Source organism: Dipodomys spectabilis, unplaced genomic scaffold, assembly GCF_019054845.1.
Source record: "Dipodomys spectabilis isolate Male_0828 unplaced genomic scaffold, ASM1905484v1 ptg000067l, whole genome shotgun sequence".
Classification (NCBI taxonomy): Eukaryota; Metazoa; Chordata; class Mammalia; order Rodentia; family Heteromyidae; genus Dipodomys; species Dipodomys spectabilis.
In genome coordinates, this window is record NW_024870744.1 from 870981 (window position 1) to 889926 (window position 18946).

At 47.8% G+C, this 18946-nt stretch overlaps 1 protein-coding gene across 2 annotated transcripts in view; it reads left to right on the forward strand.

Annotated features, from left to right (window-relative positions):
- Mvb12b (multivesicular body subunit 12B) overlaps positions 1-18946 on the forward strand; it is a 161610-nt gene that overhangs the window by 38990 nt on the left and 103674 nt on the right. For both annotated transcript variants that reach the window (XM_042681244.1, XM_042681245.1), the window contains exons 3-4: positions 10702-10809; positions 15730-15826. In XM_042681244.1, coding sequence (XP_042537178.1) covers positions 10702-10809; positions 15730-15826 — 205 coding nt within the window. The remainder of the gene's footprint in view (positions 1-10701; positions 10810-15729; positions 15827-18946) is intronic.

Consider the following 18946-nt stretch of genomic DNA (forward strand, 5'->3'; position numbering starts at 1 on the left):
ATACCATAAAATTCATTCTTTGAAAGTGTACAGTTCAGTGGTTTTGAGTATAGTCACAGAGTTGCACACTGTTATTGCATTCTAATTACAGAACACAGTCATCCCCTAGGAGAGCCCCTCCCCCCTGACAGCCATCTCCACCCCCTCCCTCAGCCATGGCAACTACCAGCCCTACTCTGGTCCCTGTGGATTTTCTCTTTGGGATAGCTTATATGATCAATACCATATAATCCAAGTACTTTTGGGACGTCTAGCATGATGCTTTCAGAGTTTGTCTATGCTGTAATGTACTAGCTCTTCATTCTTCTTTATGACTGAATAATGATCCATTGTGGAGCTAAGCCATGCTTTGCCTATCAGTTTTAGTGGACATTTGGGTTGTTTCCACTGTTGGGAAGTTATGAAAACTTCATAGTAAACATTTCACATGCCAGATTTTGTTGGATGCATGTTTTTTTCTTTTCTCTTGAGCTTTTATTTAGGATAGAAGTTGTGGGTTGGATGCTGACTGATGTTGAATCAGCAGGAGCTGCACACAGTGGTATCCAAAGTGGCCAAATCCAGGTTCCATGCCATCAGCAGGTCTGGGTTTTTTTTTCACATTCTCACCAAGATCTGTTATTATCTGTCTTTTAATTTGTACTCATTACCGTAGGCCTGAAATGAGTGGGGGATAAATCATTTATGGTTTGTTGTGTTTTTTCTCATATGATCCTCACAGCTCATCCTATGAGTAAGAGAATATTGCTGTTTTCCATTTTTTCCATGAGGCTCAAGAGAGTTGATATGTGTCTTTGGGAACTCCCACATGTGAGCAGCAGAGCTAGGACTTGAACTCAAATCCACCTGACTTCCCAAACCCAAGTTCAGTGGCTGGTATCACCAGGGAGGCTCTGCAACCATGAGTTATTTCAGCCGGGTGCTAGAGAATGACATTGTTTAGAATGAGTGAGGGAGGGGAGGTGCCATGGGAGGAGGCAAGACCCGGTGGGCATGCCTGGGGAAGACTTGTTTGATGCACGAATCACAGGGAAGCAGAGCAGACTCCAAGAGACACTGGGCCAGTGGGGATGGATGACCCATGCTGTTCTTATGCTTTCAATTCAGGAGACTAAGAAACACCTATCAGTCTTAGGGACAGAGCCATGTATTTCTTTTGCTTAAAAGTATCAGACATTTCAGCTGTAGCAGACTTGAGCTGTCCATTCAGAATATAAAATAATGAGGCAAATCAAATTGGAACCAAAAGCCAGCCAGGAATACCCTGGAGTCCTCACCAGTAACTCTGCAGAGAGCATTGGGGTGGTTGGATCCACTCCCTGCCTCCAAGCGGTGTGCAAAGGGCGGTGATGAAGAATTCAGTCATTTCTGATCTGGGCCAAGTGTTGGATTTCCACAGTGGATGATCTAACGTGTCCGCAGGCCTTTGAACTTCATTCTTGTTCAGAGTGGCAGCCAGATATTTCCTCCGGAATGTCTGCAGAATTTCCTGGCCCCAAAATACACCTTTGAATTGTGGGTGGGCCCTCTTTAAACCCCAGGGTGTAAACAGGGTGTTGAAATGGGTGGTTAGCGTGGAGAGCATTTCCCCATGGGCCAAGGCTACTGGATTCAGAGGCCCAGGAGCTTTCCTTGGCGAATGGCTTGCGGCCTCCTCTCTGACTGCCTTAGTGGGGTAACTGATTGATTTACAAGGGATTTCTCAAGTTTAAACCCAGCCCGATTTAGAATTCTCATCCCATCAAATGAAGTCTTTAACAATTACAATTTTTCTTATTCTAAAAATGCTCATTTAAGAGAAAAAAGTAGCACAACATACAGGCAAGCCACAGAGCGTTTAAAAGGGAAAAAAACACCATAATTTCAGCTGACCAGAGTTAACTAGTGTCTAACACTTTGCTTTATATTTATATTTTCATAGATCCTTTTTTATACAGATTATTATTATTTTTTTTTTTGTTGGTTGTGAGGCTTGAACTCTGGGCTTGGGCGCTGTCATTGTGCTCTTCAGCTCAAGGCTAGCACTCTACCACTTGAGCCACAGCACCACTTCCGGTTTTCTAGTGGTTTATTGGCGATAAGAGTCTCATGGAGTTTCCTGCCTGGGCTGGCTTTGAACCGTGATCCTCAGATCTCAGCCTCCTAAGTAGCTAGGATTACAAGTGTGAGCCACCAGTGCCTGGCTAAATTTTTTTTATAAAGGTCATGGACAGTGAGGTTACCATTACATAAGTGAGGTAAAGAGTACATTTCTTTCTTTCTTTTTTTTTTTTTGGTCAGTTGTGGTCCTGAACTCTGGGCCTGGGCGCTGTTCCTCAGATCTTCAGCTCAAGGCTAGTGCTCTACCTCTTGAGCCACAACGCCACTCCCGGCTTTTTCTGTGTATGTGGTGCTGAGGAATTGAACCCAGGGGCTCATACATGCAAGGCAAGCACTCTACCACTGAGCCACTTTCCCAGCCCAAGAGTACATTTCTTTTTTGACAATGTCACCCCTTGCTGCACTCTCTTCCATTTCATACAGATTACTTTTAAAACATAACATTGGGACCACGATGTCCAAACTGTTTTGTAAACTATTTTGTGAGCCATCTGTGTTCATAAATCTATGTCCTTAAAGTTGCCTAATCATGAGAATGAGAACGGCAGTGTCCTTGTTCACTTTTGCCTTTGTGAACGAAGCCCTACCGCCCTTCCCAGCTTACCTGGATCCAGAAAGAGCTGGCCAGACTTTCTTCTCTACAGCTTATCTACTTCGGGTTTACTACTGGGTCTTCAAGGGGTTCACCCCCTCCCAGATCTTAAAGGTCAGACTCTTCCTCTCCCTCCTCAGAGCACACCCCTCTAGACCTGCTCTCCTTCCGGTTGGTCTCACTTCCTACATGCCACTTTTTCTGAGATCATCTCATGTTTGGTTTTATGTTTGCTATGTGCCTTTCCTCATCTAGAATGTGGCTCCTGGGGGTCAGAGAATGGTCCATCTCTTTCAATGCTCTGTCTGCATCAAGGCAGCTTTGGGTTCCCAGAAACTCAGCACACTTGGCAATGCCTTGTGCCCCATGTGTACCAGCTGACACATCTTTGGAGTCTACGTTTTATCACAGGATATATGTGTTTTCAAGGCTTTAATGTATTTTTTATTATTAAGTAGTCATACAAAGGGATTTTAATTTGTCAGATTATGAGTTCAATGCATCTTGATCAATGTAAGCCCTTCCATCATCCTCCCTCCATTATTTCCAAATTTCAAGGCTTTATTTTATTTTATTTTTATCAGTTGTAGGGCTGGGCACTGTCCCTGAGCCTCTTCATGCTTAAAGGTAGCGTTCTACCACTTGAGCCACAGTGCCACTCCTGGTTTTTGAGTGGATAATTGGAGATAAGAGTCTCATGGGGACTCTTCTGCCTGGGCAGGCTTTGATCTGCAATCCTTAGTTTTCAGCCTCCCAAGTAGCTAGGATTACAGGCATGAGCCACTGGCACCAGACTAATTTCGTTTTTTGATGACAGTGTCAGAGGTACCTAACTAGTTGTCCTTCCCAGTGTTTAGCAGTGATAGTGGTGTCTGCTTCTGCAGCCCCTGGGTGCTAAGTGTTGCCACCCCTAGCCCTCACAGAAAAAGTCCCCATGTGTTGTTCTCTTTGGAATTTAATAATTGCCTGTGTTTACCAGTCCTTCGTATTTGTTGGCTATTTGTGACGCTCTAGAAATTTCTGGGTTGATAGCCTTGTCCATTTTTTCAACTGAACTGTTTGTCTTTTCCATGTTTTTTTTTTTCCTTTATGAGAGCCATTTAACTATATTCTCTCACAAATTTTTTGATTTGCTGTTTTTGCCCCACCCAACCTATCACAGACATAATTCTGTATGTGTCTACCATCCTAAAAGCAGAACCAGCCATTGCATGGATGTACTATACTTTCTGAAACTAGGATCCTTGGTTGTACAGTTTCTTCATCAGATAGGAACTGCAGCTACTTCATGGCCATTGCTATGAATGCTATATCAAGTGAGTCACTTGTGCTAATGGTTTTTGGAGAATAAATGCTGTGTAAGTGAGCAGAAGTGAGTGGAGAATGCTTAGCCAGAGAGCAGAGGAGAAACTAGAATGCAGAATAGGCAGGTTGTATATGCACACCTTGCTCAGGACACCCCAAAGTGTGTGTCCCTCCAACTAGCTTACTTTTCCTGAGATGTGGTGGCTCAGATTTCCCATGGTTTCTGTGAATGTGTGTTCTGTGAATGTGTGTCCTAAGCAATCTTGAGTTCTGTGTCTTATAAGCAAAAGAGTATGAAGACCTCGAGCCTTACCTGAATATATGACACCCTTTAAGGCCACAAAACTATGTTAGACTTAGGTCTCACAAAGTAACTAAGGCATTTTGGTATGAAAATTAGTATCAACTATGGCTTAGTCTGTTTTCAGTTGGTATAACAGGAAACCACAGACTGGATAAGTTATAAGCAACAGAAGTTTATTTGTCCCAGCTTCTGGAGATGAGGAAATCCAAGATGGAGGAGCCACATCTAGTGAAAGTCTTCTTGCTGTCTTTACCTGACGGCAGGTTTCACCAGGGAGAAAGCACAGGAGAGAATACCTGGAGGCCAAACTTGTCCCCCTCAAGCTTCCAACCCTCTCACACTATCAGCTTCAGGCCATTCCTGAGGGCAGAGCCCTGGGGCCTAAGCACCTCTCCTAGGCCCCACCTCTTCCTACTGTAAGAGTGGGAGTGCATTTCCACCTGCAGTCTGGAGGAGGTCTGGAGGGGGTCTGGAGGGGGTCTGGAGGGGATGCAGAGGCTGTGGCATAGTATTCCATTCCATCTGTCCTCAGAGCAAGCTCTCAATACCTCTTGTTCCAAATGGGTCCTCATGTCCCTTCCGCTGCAGCTTTCAGCACTGCGTTGATGCTTTCTCCCAGCTCCCTCCAACCCAGGGGAAAGCTGGGGGTCTTCAAAGTGGCGCTGACTGGCTCTTTCCATCTGATTAGCACTTATGGTGAGTTCCATATAGATGCTTGCCAGCAGTCTGAAGAGCATTTCCCCATTCCCAAAGGCAGGGCTCCTGAGTGTGACCAGGTTGCATGTAGGGAGTGGCTTGGAGCAAATGTATTAAAGTTTTTAGTTTTTTCTTTGCAAATTGAATGAAGTTTGGGGAGTGAGCAGTGCTGATGTCATTGGAGTGAAAAAGTGCATAAAACTTGCTTAGGCCGGTGTCTAAGGCACCGTGCAGCCCTGGGTGGTGGGTTCTTTTCTTTTGCTTTTTTTTCTTTTCATTCCTTTTTTTTTTTTTTTTTTTTTTTTCGGTGGGTCATGGGGCTTGAACTCTGGGCCTGGGTGCTGTCCCTCAGCTCTTCAGCTTAAGGTGAGCACTCTATCACTTGAGCCACAGTGCCACTTCCAAGAGTGGCAGGTTCTTTAAACAGCATTCTTTTGTTTTACCTCAAAGTTCCTAAACAGATGCAACAGATCCTGTGGGAAGGATCTATAGGAAGCTAGACCGACCTCTCTCCGGCTATTGTTCCAGCTTCCTATCTGTCTGTCTGTCTGTCTGTCTGTCTGTCTATCGTGTATGTGTGTGTGTGTGTGTGTGTGTGTGTGTGTGTGTGTATCTGACACTCTCTTTGTCACACACACACACACACACACACACACACACACACACACACACACACACTCTTTGTGTCTTCCAGAATGTGAAGGAATCAGAAGCCCAGCTGTGTGAGGAGGAGAAAGATCTGAGTATAAGCTCTGTTGTCCAGGCTGCATCAATGGCCACCACCCTGCTAGGACCTTCCCCCACCCCCCCCCCAAGCATTATAGCCCTGTTTGAAACAACCAAAAGTTAACTCTTCATGGACACCAGGTGGTGGAGTAATGGACCCAGCCACGTGCCATTTTAGACACGATTGCCAGCTTAGAAAAACAGCCAGTGCCATGTAGGAGTGAGAGCATGCTGTGCCACTAAGGAAGTCCTCGATACTACCGACAGTTTGTCTAAAGGAACCCTGAACTCCACACCATTTTCCACGTCCGTCCATCCAGCTACTGGCTTTCTACAGTTAAAATGTGCTTTAATCTTCACAAAGTGAAGATACAAATCTAAGAGCATATGAGAACTGACGCGGCCCTGTCCACTGTCCCCGTTTCCCAGGAGCAGTTGCTTTCAACCTTGTAAGATTTTCTTCCCTGATGCACAGTCTCCATATGTCAGAGTAATTTGACACACTGTTTATTTTGTGTTTTACCTATCCACAACATTTGTTCTCTTCTAACCTCCTCCTCACAGACTTTGGTTAGACTTTGGGCTATGTGGCTACAAGCTATTCTAGCACAGAGACTGAGTATCTGTTTATCAATCAATGAACTTGGAGTGGATTTTCTTTCTTGGACAAAGCGTATTTATTTCATTTGCTCAGTCATACAGATGCTTTTTTTTTTTTTTTAGGATACATGTGTGCCAGTTCTGGGGCTTGAATTCAGGGCCTGTGCACTGTCCCTGAGCTTTTTCACTTGAGAGGAGCACTCTACCACTTGAACCACAGTGCCACTTCCAGTTTTCTGATGGTTAATTGGAGATAAGAGTCTCATGGACTTTCCTGCCTGGGCTGGATTTGAACCGCAATCCTTAGATCTCAGCCTCCTGAGTAGTTAGTATTACAGGTGTGAGTCTCTAGTGCTTGGACAATTTTTTTCTTTTTTTCAATTTTAAGTGTTAGCTTTATATTTCCCTTCCTTTTCCTCCTCCCCCTGGTACTTTTGAGTTTAAACTCAGGACTTCATTTTTGATCGGCTCACTTGCTTGGCTGGTGCTCTGTCCCTTGAGGCAAGCTTCTGGCCAGCTGTTTGCTAGATATCTGGGAGATAGAATCCTACTTTTCTGCCTGAGATGACTTCAAACTATGATTCCCCGATCTCACTCTCATGAGTAGCTAGGATTACAGGCATGAGCCACCAGCCATTTAGCTCTTACTTATTGGTTCCTGATCTCTTTATATTATTTTCACAGTGTTCCTAAGGATTGTCACAGCATTTGTTCTTGTTTGTCGAGTGTAAAAAACCCACTCCTCCCTGGAGGGTTTTGATTGTGGTCTAGGTTGTTCTCTTAGCTTTCTTGATTTCTTCCTATTATGTATGCTGCTTCCAGTTCCCTGCTTTGCATTTGGGGTACTTTGTTCATATCTGTGACTTGTCCCCAGAGCCTAGTGGTCCTTTGTTGTCAGTTGATATTTAGGTATAATTCACTGGCTGATGGAGCTGGAGCTGAAGGAGAGTGGGAGGCCTGTTCCCTAGGACATGCAGGGCCTGTGGGAAGTCACCCCCACAATGCTTCTGCTCCTCCAAACCAGGCCTTCAGTATTCAGTATTAGGGGCTATCTGGGGCAAGAAGGAGGTGCTGGGGCACCACTCAGCATGCACAGGTAAGTCCCTATCTTCAGTCTGGAGCCACACCCCTTCCTCTCCTTTCACTCCTTCCCTTTGGGGCTGAGGTTCAGGGGTCTTGAGCCTTGATGTGCCCTTTCTGTAGAAATGGGGTGACAGGTCTGGGGAAACATGGGAGCCCTGCTGCTTTCTCTCTTTTCTCTTCTTTCTTTTTTCTTTTTTTGCAGTCATGGGGCTTGAACTCTGGGCCTGGGCGCTGTCCCTCAGCTCTTCAGCTCAAGGCAAGCTCTCTACCACTTGAGCCACAGTGGTTTGCAGGTAGTTAATTGGAGATAAGAGTCTCATGGACTCTCCTACCCAGGCTGGCTTTGAACCATGATCCTCAGATCTCAGCCTCCTGAGTAGCTAGGATTACAGACGTGAGCCATCCACTCACAGTCCTGCTGCTTTCTTATGAACTTAGCTCCTGCCCACCCAATGCAGCCCTGAGCTCCCCCCCCCCCCCACCTACCAGTGGCATTTGGTGGCACCTCAGGCAGGGCCTGGGCTCAGCGTATAAGTCACCCCCTCCAGCACTTGTTCCCACGGTGGCATGGGTCACATCTCACCTGCGTTTGGCTTCCCTCTTGCTCTACTTTCTCTATCATTGTAGATGATTATTGGCAGGAAAGAGAGAGATCTAATGGGCCCTGGTTTTTGGACCACTTCTTGCTCTATCTCCAGTGGCTTCTGCATGCTGGGAAGAAAGGCTGGAGAGAAAGGGCAGTCAGGGGAGTGTGTGTGTGTGTGTGTGTGTGTGTGTGTGTGTGTGTGTGTGTGTGTGTGTGTGTGTGTGTGTGTGTGTGTGTGTGTGTGTGTGTGTGTGTGTCTGTGTCTGTGTCTGTGTGTCTGTGTCCATGCCAGGGTCTGGAGGGCCTGTGGTTACCAGCAGCCATGCTAGGAATGGGCGAGATGACTGGAGGAGCAGTGGCCTCAGGGGTATGAGAACTCACGGCTCACAGTGTGGTAGCTGGGAAGGGAGGGAGGGCGGCTTCTGTGTGACAGCCATCTTGTGGGCTTGGGCCTGGAAGCTTCACTTACCATGTCACCTGGGTAGCCAGCAGGTAAGCTTTTGCCCATCTCACTCTGGCTTGTTCATTCATTCCTGTAGCAAAATTTCTATGCTTGGCACAGTTGGTAAGATATCAACCACAAGAGGTGTCACCTAGTCCTGGAGAGAGCCACAGTCTCCAAGTCCTGTCGTGCTGCATATGTGTTTGGAAGACTGGCTTTTGGCCCAGAGATAGGGAAAGAATCTCGGGAGCAGAGGTCAGAACTAAACTCCAGGTGACAATGGAGGACTTTGTGAATCCTGATATTTATGACATCATGTTAAATAAGGGGTTAGCTCAGCAGTAGATCCCTTGTCTGGCACGTGTGAGGCACTGGGCTCCATTGCTAGCACTGCAAAGACAAATGACAAAACCAAGACCTGGTGATAATCTGTCCTCACTTGGAATCTTACGGCTGCCTTTGCCAGTGCTTCCCTGTGAGCGTTCATACCCAGGGTGACTACTTTCACTGGCAACTTCTCCTCTAACCCACCGTGCCCAGGGAGGGCAGCATTTCCACTTTACCCATAGCAGACGACTTGCCAAACAAAGCCACTGGCTTTCAAGTTGAAGCCTGTGGATTCCATGCTGCCAGGACCTTGGTGCTCCCCATCCTCCTCCTCCCTCTGCCTTTCAGGTTCTGGGGTCCAGGGCCTGTGAGCTTGGGCTGGATTCCCAGGGCACTGGGGTCAGACACTGCCTTAAGGCAGTCATGGGGTCCCCTCTTCTCACTGTGACATTTGTCTTGTAGATCCTTAGCTCCTCCAACTTAACTGGAGGAAGAATTTACAGTGATAATAAGCAAGTGCCTTCGTATTGTTGGTGTGAGAAGCTGCCCCGGGGGCTATTCCTCTGCAAAAGGGAGGCCGAGGGACTCCAGCCCAGACCACAGACCACAGAGTATGGAGACGCCATGGGGAAGACTATTGACAGTGCACCGTGGGGAACAGGGCGGGGGACAGAAATGGAGGCGCATGCTCAGAGCAAACCGTCCCTAAAATCACCCAATTCTAAGTCTCCTTCAGCATTCAGGACAAATAGATTTGCCTCTTTGCACAAAATCCTTTCTTTCCCCCATCCTAGTAATTGCTAAGTTAAAATCCTTTTACCTTGTGAGACTGTGGCTGGGGTGGCCTCCAGGAGTATCTGGGGGCCCCTTCCCCATCCTGTGCTGCTAGGAAGTGTGGGCTGCACGCAGCCCTGGTGTGCCTTAGCGCTGGCTGGACTTGATCAAGGCAGTTTGTGTAAAGAACGGAGATATTTTAGCAGTTTGTCAGAATGTCTAGGAGCTCATCGGATCAAGGACAGGATCTCTAAGCAAACCAGAAAAGCACAATCAAAAGCAGCCAGGAGGCCATGGCTTCAAGGCCCATTTGGATGGACCTAGAAAGATGGCACTGTTCCCTGGATCTTCCGATGCCCCCACATGGTTCTAGTGGCATGGAGGCTTTACCCAGTGTCACACGGGCTGAGCCCTTGCCATCTAGTGACAGAGCAGCTGGGAAGAAGGGAATGAGGGCACAGCCCTTGTGCTTCCTTCCCCCAGCACACACACACCCCTCCCACCCCAGACCAATAATGCACATCAAAGCTGCTTTCACCGTTGAACACTTCCTAGAAAATGGCTTCCCAGTGAGACTAGAAACAGGGAACTGAGTCTGCGGTGATCTTTCTATCATGATGTGGTTGCTGACCTTGAATTCCCCTTTTGGGACTTGTACCAGGAGAATGCAGCATGGAGGGGACTTTCCTGCTCCACTCCCCCCAACTCCTGCCCCCTACCAGGCAGGAGATCCTGCCAGCCCCACCAGAGGGGTGCCTCTCTCAGGTGCATTTCACACCCCATTGGGCCTTTTTCTGCATCTTGTGCCATCCTCTCTGAACCCCCCCCCCCCCCCAGTACTTGTTAATGAGCAGCCTAATGTGCTGACTTCCTAGTCCCTTCTTGGTCCATTACAACAAAAGTTGCTCTTTTCCTCATTAGGACCACTTTTGTCAGGGTGTCTTTAATCAATGGCTTCCCCCGGGACAATATTTTTAGAAGTTGTATTTTTCACACTCTCCCTTTTCCCCTTTCGGAACTTCTCTTCCGTGTGCCTGGTGAAACAAGCTAATGAGATGCCAGGAGAGTTCGGGCCAGTGTTAATTGGACCAGGTATGGAAGCAGCACTTGCGCACACCTTCAGTCTTGCCTTACCTGCGACTCTCTTCTCTCTCTCCCCGGTGCAGGTGGCACAGACAGCAGATGGCGTGGATGCTGACCTCTGGAAGGACGGCTTATTCAAGTCCAAGGTTACCAGATACCTGTGTTTCACAAGATCATTTTCCAAAGAAAATGTAAGTCTAGTGGTGATTTCTGTTTGCTGAGAATGCAGGAGTGATTTACACTTCTGTTTGGAAATTTCCTCTTTTTTTTGTTGTTGTGGTGGTGGTTTATTTTCATTGCCATATTAATTTATTTGTGGTTTTAGGGAACTGGGTAGCATCAGCAGCCAGCAGTATGTCCCATTTATTAACAGTGTTATTAGCTATGTACCCAAGTGTACAGTGAATTCCATTAAAATGTCTTCTCCAAAGGACATCAGGAAATTTCTCTCCCAGCTCTCATTTACCTACTTTTTCCTCACCAAGCAGCAAGCAGTGAATCACTGGGCAGTATACATGGGAGAGTAGCAGTGAACTTGGGTTAATGCTGGCCATCCAGTGACAGCTTAGCTCTAAGGGAGGCCCCAAGGCCACTCCTGGCTCCCCACACCCAGCCCCAGACATGGCCATATTTCCAGAAGGGCCTTTCCCTTCTCTCTGAGTCTTTCTGGGAGATAGGTCTTGCCGTTATTTTTGTAGGTAGGTATCCACATGTGCAGATTGTTATGAGTTTTGATACTTGGGCCCTAAATTAGGAAATTATAAAGGTATGTACTATGACTTTGCCAATATGGCATTTTTAATGAATGGTTTAGCAAAAATGGGAAGGGAATTCTTTCCCTGGTGAGGAATCCCAGGCACCTGTAAATGTGCCTCCAGGGTCACCCTCTTTCCACACACGCCAAGACCCTGAAGTTTATGACTTGTCCACAGTCACCTGTTTTCCCTGACCCCAAATAGGGAGCATTCAGATTTTCATTTTTTTTTAAGTTAGGGGAAGGAGAGGGCATTTTATTTTTGGCTAAATGTTCTTGTCGCTCTCAAACGCAAATCTTTTTTTAAAAATTGCCACTTCACTTTTGTACATTTAACTATAAGGAATAATACTGGTTTATTATTAATAAGATCAACCAAAACCAGAGTAACTTGAAAGCTTCTTGTTGAGAAGCATGAAGGGGAGAGTCTTTCTGACGCAGCCCCCAGCCCAGGTGTGGCCAGGTAGGGCTCTGCGGTGTTCTGGCTCCCGCTCCCTGCCTTCCCTGTTCCTGTCATTCATTGGTTTTTTGTTCTTTTTTAGAGTGACTCCTAATGTGTCAGGACATTCATTTCTTCTTTCCACCTAATTACAAGAGCAGTGTATTTGCTTGTTGTAGGCGCACTTTGTGACTGAGGAGAAGGCATTGGTGGGCTCAGGGAGTGTTTTTACTGCAGGGATTTAAATGTGTTTTGAACACCGAACATGGCCCAGGCACGTACAGTGTACCCACGCAGTCCCGCTCCCTGGAGCCCGAGGAGACACCAGACAGCAAACCTGGAGGAGAGAGCAGACAGCAAGCCTGGTGGTGGCGTTGCCCTCCCAGACATGAGCCCCTGAGGGTATCAGTAGGTCCTATCACCCTCCTTTTTCTACCCCCTCCCCCGCCCCCGGGGCCTACCAGCATCACTGTTCCTGGAGCTTTTGAGCTCCTGTCACCTCTGTTCTGTTGCTGGACACCACTGTTTCCTGTGGAGGGTCAGTCAGCAGGCTCCTGCAGCCTGGCTGTGAGGGGACTATCCTGAGATCTGGACTAATGCCTGTCTGCACCCTTCTTTTAGCTTCCAGGTGTTCCTTCCTGGTCTCCAAGGCTCATCTGCCCAGACCACAGAGGCTTCAGTTATAGCTGCAGAGGACAGCCATGACCTCTGTGGCCAGTTCTGGTTCTGTGTGTGTGTGTGTGTGTGTGTGTGTAGTTACATTCCCTCCACTGGCTGCAGGGTAAGAGGCACCACTCCCTAGGGAGTGTGGTCAGTGACAAGTCCAGCCGAAAAGATGTCACCAGGGCTTGTTAGTTTTGTGTGTCCCGAGTACCTATGTTCTATGGAACACATTGATTTGTTGACCATCCCCAGCTGAGTATTGGGGTGCTGAGGGGTATCAGGGAGCAGAAGAGCAGTGGAAGAAGCCCCTGCCACGCTTCGAAGCAGTATGGAAATTGGGTTCGCTCCATTTTGGGGAACAATAAATGGGATCGAGATAGTCAGGTCAAGGGATGAACTTTATTTGGAATGGAATCTCGGGGGTTGGCAAGAGCCCACCTGCCAGCCAGGTGAAGTGGGACAGGAACCAGGGGTATCTTAACTGGTTTCATCCAGTCGGTCCTGGCCCTTGCTGTTTGAACCAGGGCTTTGTAGAGCATAATTTTTCCAGCAGTGCTAGAAGGTAGGGGGGACATCAAAGCTGGGCAGATTCTTAATTAGGTGACTTGAGACTCCCAGTGTAGGAGTTTGGGGAGCCTCCTTTGGAACCTAAATTCCTTTTCCCCAATAATGCTATTAATACAGAAACCTGGCTTCGGAGTGACATTGCTTCCTGGGGAAGGATGGAGATTAATTGCACTTTTCATGCCCTGTACTTTCTGCATTACCTGTAATAATAATGTACATAGATTAGGTAGGGAGGATATTAAACAGAAGGATTTATGAACATTTGAATATTAAGTTGGTTATCTGTGGCTACCTTAAATGCAAGGTTGTCAAAAATAATTACAGTATACTAGCAAATACTGGCTACCAGAGACAATATAAATACACTGAGTCAGTGCGTATTGGGCTTTTGGCATGAATCATGTGCTCAACAAGGATTGGGAATACGTTCTTCATATTTATGAGGAGGAAATGAAAGGGAGCCCGGATGGGGGAGGGGAGAGGAACAAGCAAAATTAATGGTGTCGCAGCCCAAGTATATTAAACCTGCATAGCGGCAGCCCCAAGCATGAGGGCCTCGCTTGGGCTGCAGGAAGCTTCACCCGTGCAGCCTCCCATTTGGTATGCACAGGACGGTTTTCTGGTGCTCATTTTCATGGAGGCACACACCCCCTCCCGTGCTCTGGTCGCTAAGTGGTTTGCAGTTGACTTCTGTAAAACCCAACTTGTCGAGTCAAAGACGTTGGAGAAGGATATTGATGAATGCCCATCCATCTACAGGGCAGCAAAACATGCCCAGTTGTTAATTTCTCAATGCAGAAAGCAGTGATGACATGGAAAAGCAACTGGCATGAAAAAAAAAATTATGATAGATTAGATCAGGCAATTCTGAAAGCAGCTGATGTGTGTGAGTTGGGCGAGCGGTCAGAGATTTATTCCGCGTTGCGGGGGCGGGGGTGTCATGTCCCACTAACTGTGCACATTGTCTTCCTGAGGAACCCCCTCCCACACACCCCCGCCCTCTGGGATGTAATAACACTAAATTGTTGGCCAGTGTCATAATGCTCAGAGAAGGAAGAATGGATTCTTGATGGCAGGCCACGAACTCACCCGTCACGGGCTCCACTTGCCATCTTGACCTTCATATTGCCGTGTGAGGAATTCATTTCCTTTGTGTACTTTTGGTTCATAATGTATTTCTTAAACACACTTTCAGAATTCTTTATGATATGGCTTAGATTTTATGATATGCCACCTAAAGCAAATCTGATTTGATTTCTGACTCTCAGTGACCCACTCAGTTGAAAAATGTGCCCCCAAACATTAATTGATTCGGCAGATCACTATCAAGCACCCGTGGTGGGACAAGCACTATGCTAGGCTTGAATTTGGGGTGGGAGCAGAGATCATTTTGGTTCCCATGGCATTTAAAGCTCTAGTGGGACCATAGATTTTAGACAAATAATTTCACAAGTAAGATTCTAAAGGGACATGAAGTTAACAAACACACACACACACACACACACACACACACACAAAATGAGTATAGTGGGGCATGGCTTAGTTTAGATGACAGGAATTTCCGATGACTTTCAGAGACTCTGGTGTCATGTGGTGGCAGAGTGAGTCCTTGGCTCCCTGGGGAGGGAGTTGGAGATGGAACCGGTGGAACCTTCCCTCCCCCCCTCCCCAGCCCCCAGCAAGACAGGAACAAAGGCCTACAAGGTTGTGGCCAAGGGCAGAGCATAGGCTGACTGGCTGGAACGCTGTCCAGACAAGCCAAAGGAGAGCAGGTCATTCTGGGCTCTGGAGGCTATGGTACGGGAAAATGGGAGTATGGAGTGTTTTGCTTTGTATCCTAACAGGAGAGATATGGGACAAGAACCCATCATTCTTCCCTTAACTGGCTCTGACGAGGCTGCAAATGGCCCTGAAGATGTTATTGAAATCTCTGTGGTGGCCCTGTGTATTTAAGTTGCAGGACAAATTTCTTTAGGGCTGTTTCTAAATGTGAAATGCAGGCTGCAAGTGCCGGCGTGCTCACAAAGAATTCTCACTTGCAGTTACAGAATGAGGCACTAGTCTTCGAAAGATGTTTTTATACCAGTTACGTAAACTGCGCATGGTGGACCCCACATCCCATCACTAAATAGGAGCTGTAAGAGGCCCTTTGTGCATGTCCTTTCAGAAGACGTGGAATATGGAGGCAGCAGGGCATTTACTCTGCTTATGATTCTTGGGAGTTTTTACAGAAGGTATCTAATAACCAAAATGTGCGTCTATGTGCACACTCCCATCCGGGTCCAGTGGCAATTCTCCTACAGGTGTCCTCAGGAAGCTGCTCTTTCCCAAACCTGCTGGCTTTTGCTGTTTGTGACAGCCAGGGCTGAGTGGCCGCAGGTCCAGGGACCTGTGCACAGCTACCCTCTGCTGGGTTCTGGGTATAGAGTTTTCTGGGTCATCCGTCCAGCTCACCAAAGCCGAGTCTGAGAAGGTGGCCTTGAGGTTCTGGACATGAAACTCCTTCCCGGGGGCCACTGGAGTCCCTGTGTAACCATGAAGGAACATTAAGTGTCACCTACTCTAATTAACCTGCTGTCGTAAAGCTGCATGAGTCATTGTGTTAAATATGCATCTTCAAGCCAACATGGCCAACCTACCACAGGCGGGTTCAGATTAATAGTCTGTATCTCTTTTCTTCTTCCCAAGAGTCATTTGGGGAACGTGCTAGTGGACATGAAGCTCATTGACATCAAGGACACACTGCCCGTGGGCTTCATCCCAATCCAGGAGACGGTGGACACACGTGAGTCACCCCCTAGTGCTGCCAGTCCCGTGCCAGTCTTCTTTCCCCCAGGAGGACTTTGGATGATTTTTCTTGGGATATACTAGGAGACCTCACTGTGTGCCAGGAACAGAGCCTGTTGCTCATGATGCCTGTCTACCGGAGTCTCTGAGGCATCTGCAGTGTTCCTGGTGGTGGTGTGTGAACACCTCAGGAATGGAACCAGAAATCTGGTGACAGCCTCCATCTTTAGTCTGTCCTCTGATACTCCTGAAGCCAAACATGACCCAAGACCCAGAAGCAAAAAGAGGGAAATCAAAAGGTGCTTGGGTACCAGAAGGGCAATGATGTGTCCATTTTGGTCTCATACAGCAAACTAGAAAGTAAGCCAGAAAGACTGCAAGTTAGAGCACACAGGACTTGAATTTGACTACATCTTTTGATCACTGAGCCATGCTAGGCAGAAGTAAACACTGCTGAAGCAGAACCTACCTCAGGCCCCACAGCAATGGACCTGGAGCATTGGAACCAAAGCACTATGGTTTTGGTCCTGCTGTTCTTGTTCTGTGGTGCAACAGTGCTGGGAAACTTCTAAATGTTTACGCTTCTTCACTTTGCTGTAATTCATGTATTGTGCTTACTTTTGATTCTGTGTTAGCACTTTAGGAGTTTGCACAGCAGCTTCATCCTTCTGTGGCATGAGTCATGTGTGCAGTTCTGTCCTTCCTTCTTCATTATGCTCACGTTCTTCCATAGTCAGCCTTCTCTGGGGTCACTGTCGGTTTTCCATTTTCCTGCTGGCATTTCCCACAGAATAGTCTCTATATTGGTATAGATACCGCCATAGTTCTGTTACCTGAATGAAGCAGGCAGATCCTGTTGTAAAGGTGTGTGTGTGTGTGTGTGTGTGTGTGTGTGTGTGTGTGTGTGTGTGTGTGTGTGTGCGTGCGTGTGTCTGTGTCTGTCTGTGTGCCTGTGTGTCTTTGGTCCATTGTTCGTTAATTGTGAAAAAGCATCCAGCCATGTCCTTCTGCATCTGCATGTCTGGTTGTCTTGGCACCATTTGTGGAAAGGCTCGTCTCTCCCCCATTGATTGGTCTCAGTGTTCTGGTCAAGGAGCACTGGCTGTAAACAGGATTTTATTTCTGAACTTGGAGTTCTTTTCCATTGATCCATATGTCTTTCCTTATGAGGTTACCACACAGTCTAGATTTGAAAGAAAGGTTTAAAACCCTCCAACATTGCTCTCTTGCAATTTGGTCTTGGCTATTCTGGAGGGTTCCTGGATTTCCATGTGAATTGTAAGATTAGCTTGCCTGCTTCCGGACAGAACCAGCTGAGATTTTTTTGATAGGAAGGAATCTTTGACTCTGTCGATGAGTTGTGTGTATGTAGACTGGGAATGATTTCCTTGTGATAATTTTCCCAGTGCTGGAGCTACAGCACCCCTCTCCACATGAAATGCATCCCTCATCTCCCCGCACCCCACTTCTTGCTGCCCCAGTCCTCACCACGCCTTCCTCACTACCCTTTCTCTTCTGACTCCAGGCATGTGAGTTGCTGTTTTACCTGCCCATAGTGCCTTCCCTTGGCCCAGGAAGCCCCCCTTACCCCCTCCTTTGTGTGCCCATGCGGGTGACAGTCTGGCGTTAGGTCGCCTTGTGGCAGCTTGTGCTCCTTTCTGCAGAGCTTCAGGCCAGGCGCTGCAGGTGCTGAGTCTGGAGAAGAGCGAGGAGCTCAGGCCACAGGGCATCAGACCTGCCGGCAAGAACCCACCTTGCTACCGTGTCCAGCAGGAGGCACTGTCGGCACTGTAAACTGGCGGAGGCCATGGCCCTGTTGCCTCCTTTGCTGCCTTGCAGAGCATCCTTATAGAAGGATGGAGGACAGCAAGCAGATGCAGGTCCGGGAAGCCAGGCAGGACCCGCCTGCCTCTTAGAACAAGCTGCTGTGTGCTAGCGTGGTTGGAAGAACTTAGACTCTGGTATCCATCTTACCTACTATTCAGTCTGACTCTGCCACTTACAGCTGTGCAGCCCTGGGCAGATCCCCTCACCTTCCTGGCCTCAGTTTCCTCATCTGCCAAGTGGAGATGGGGGGTGGGGGCTCTTCCTGCCCCTTGCAGTTTGCGTCCTAGCTGCTGCTTTGGTTTCCTCAGCCCTGGCTCCTTCTCTCTCTCTTGAGAATGTAGACCATGTCTACAGGAATCACCTGTGCTTCCCGCCTGGCATGGAGCCTTCAGCAGCACATGGCCTCCGTGGAGACCCACTTTACTCCCCTCTGCTGCCAGTGGATGCCCAGAAATCTCCCATTCTGGGGATGATCCGGACGTGTGCCTGATTCCCATACCTCCCAGTATAGATGTCCACACTCTTATTCAGTTTTACTATTCTACTTGTTTTTAACTTTTTTGTTCTTTTTTTTTTTGGTCTGTCGTGGGGCTTGAACTCTGGGTTTGGACGCTGCCCCTGCGCTCTTCAGCTCAAGCCTAGTACTCCACCACTTGAGCCACAGCGCCACTTCCAGTTTTCTGATGGCTTATGGGAGATAAGAATGTCACCGCTTTTCTTGCCCGGGCTGGCTTTGAACTGCAGTCCTCAGATCTCAGCCTCCTGAGTAGCTAGGATTACAGGCGTGAGCCACCGGCGCCTGGCAATTGTATCTAACCTTTATTCTACTATTCACTAGCAAAGTTAGGCCTTTACACTGGTGCTTTTACTTCTTACATCAACTAAGATTGCTTGTTAATTTCTGTCCCCTACTCCCAGGCCTTCCACATTTGTGGGCTTGGCATGGCTGTTTGTTTTGAATAGTTAGTGGGCCCCACTGTCTTTGCATTGGTTTGCTCCTGAGGCACAGGGCAGTTTTTCCTCTGCTGGTAAACTTGGTCAATGAGGGGCCTGGGGCTGAGACCTGTCTGGGCTGTCGTCAGAAGTTGGGGATCATGTAGGCCTGGTTGAGAAGCCTGTCCCCCATGGCTGCGGCTCCGTCAGGTGCCGTCTACCATGCACATTCTGAGGTCAGGCCCTGGACTCTCCATCAAGTGCCTGCACAGAACCTCAGGTCTGAGGACCCCTTCCTTTTTGGGGGGGGGGCGGTCGTGGGGCCTGAACTCTGGGCCTGGGCACTGTCCCTCAGCTC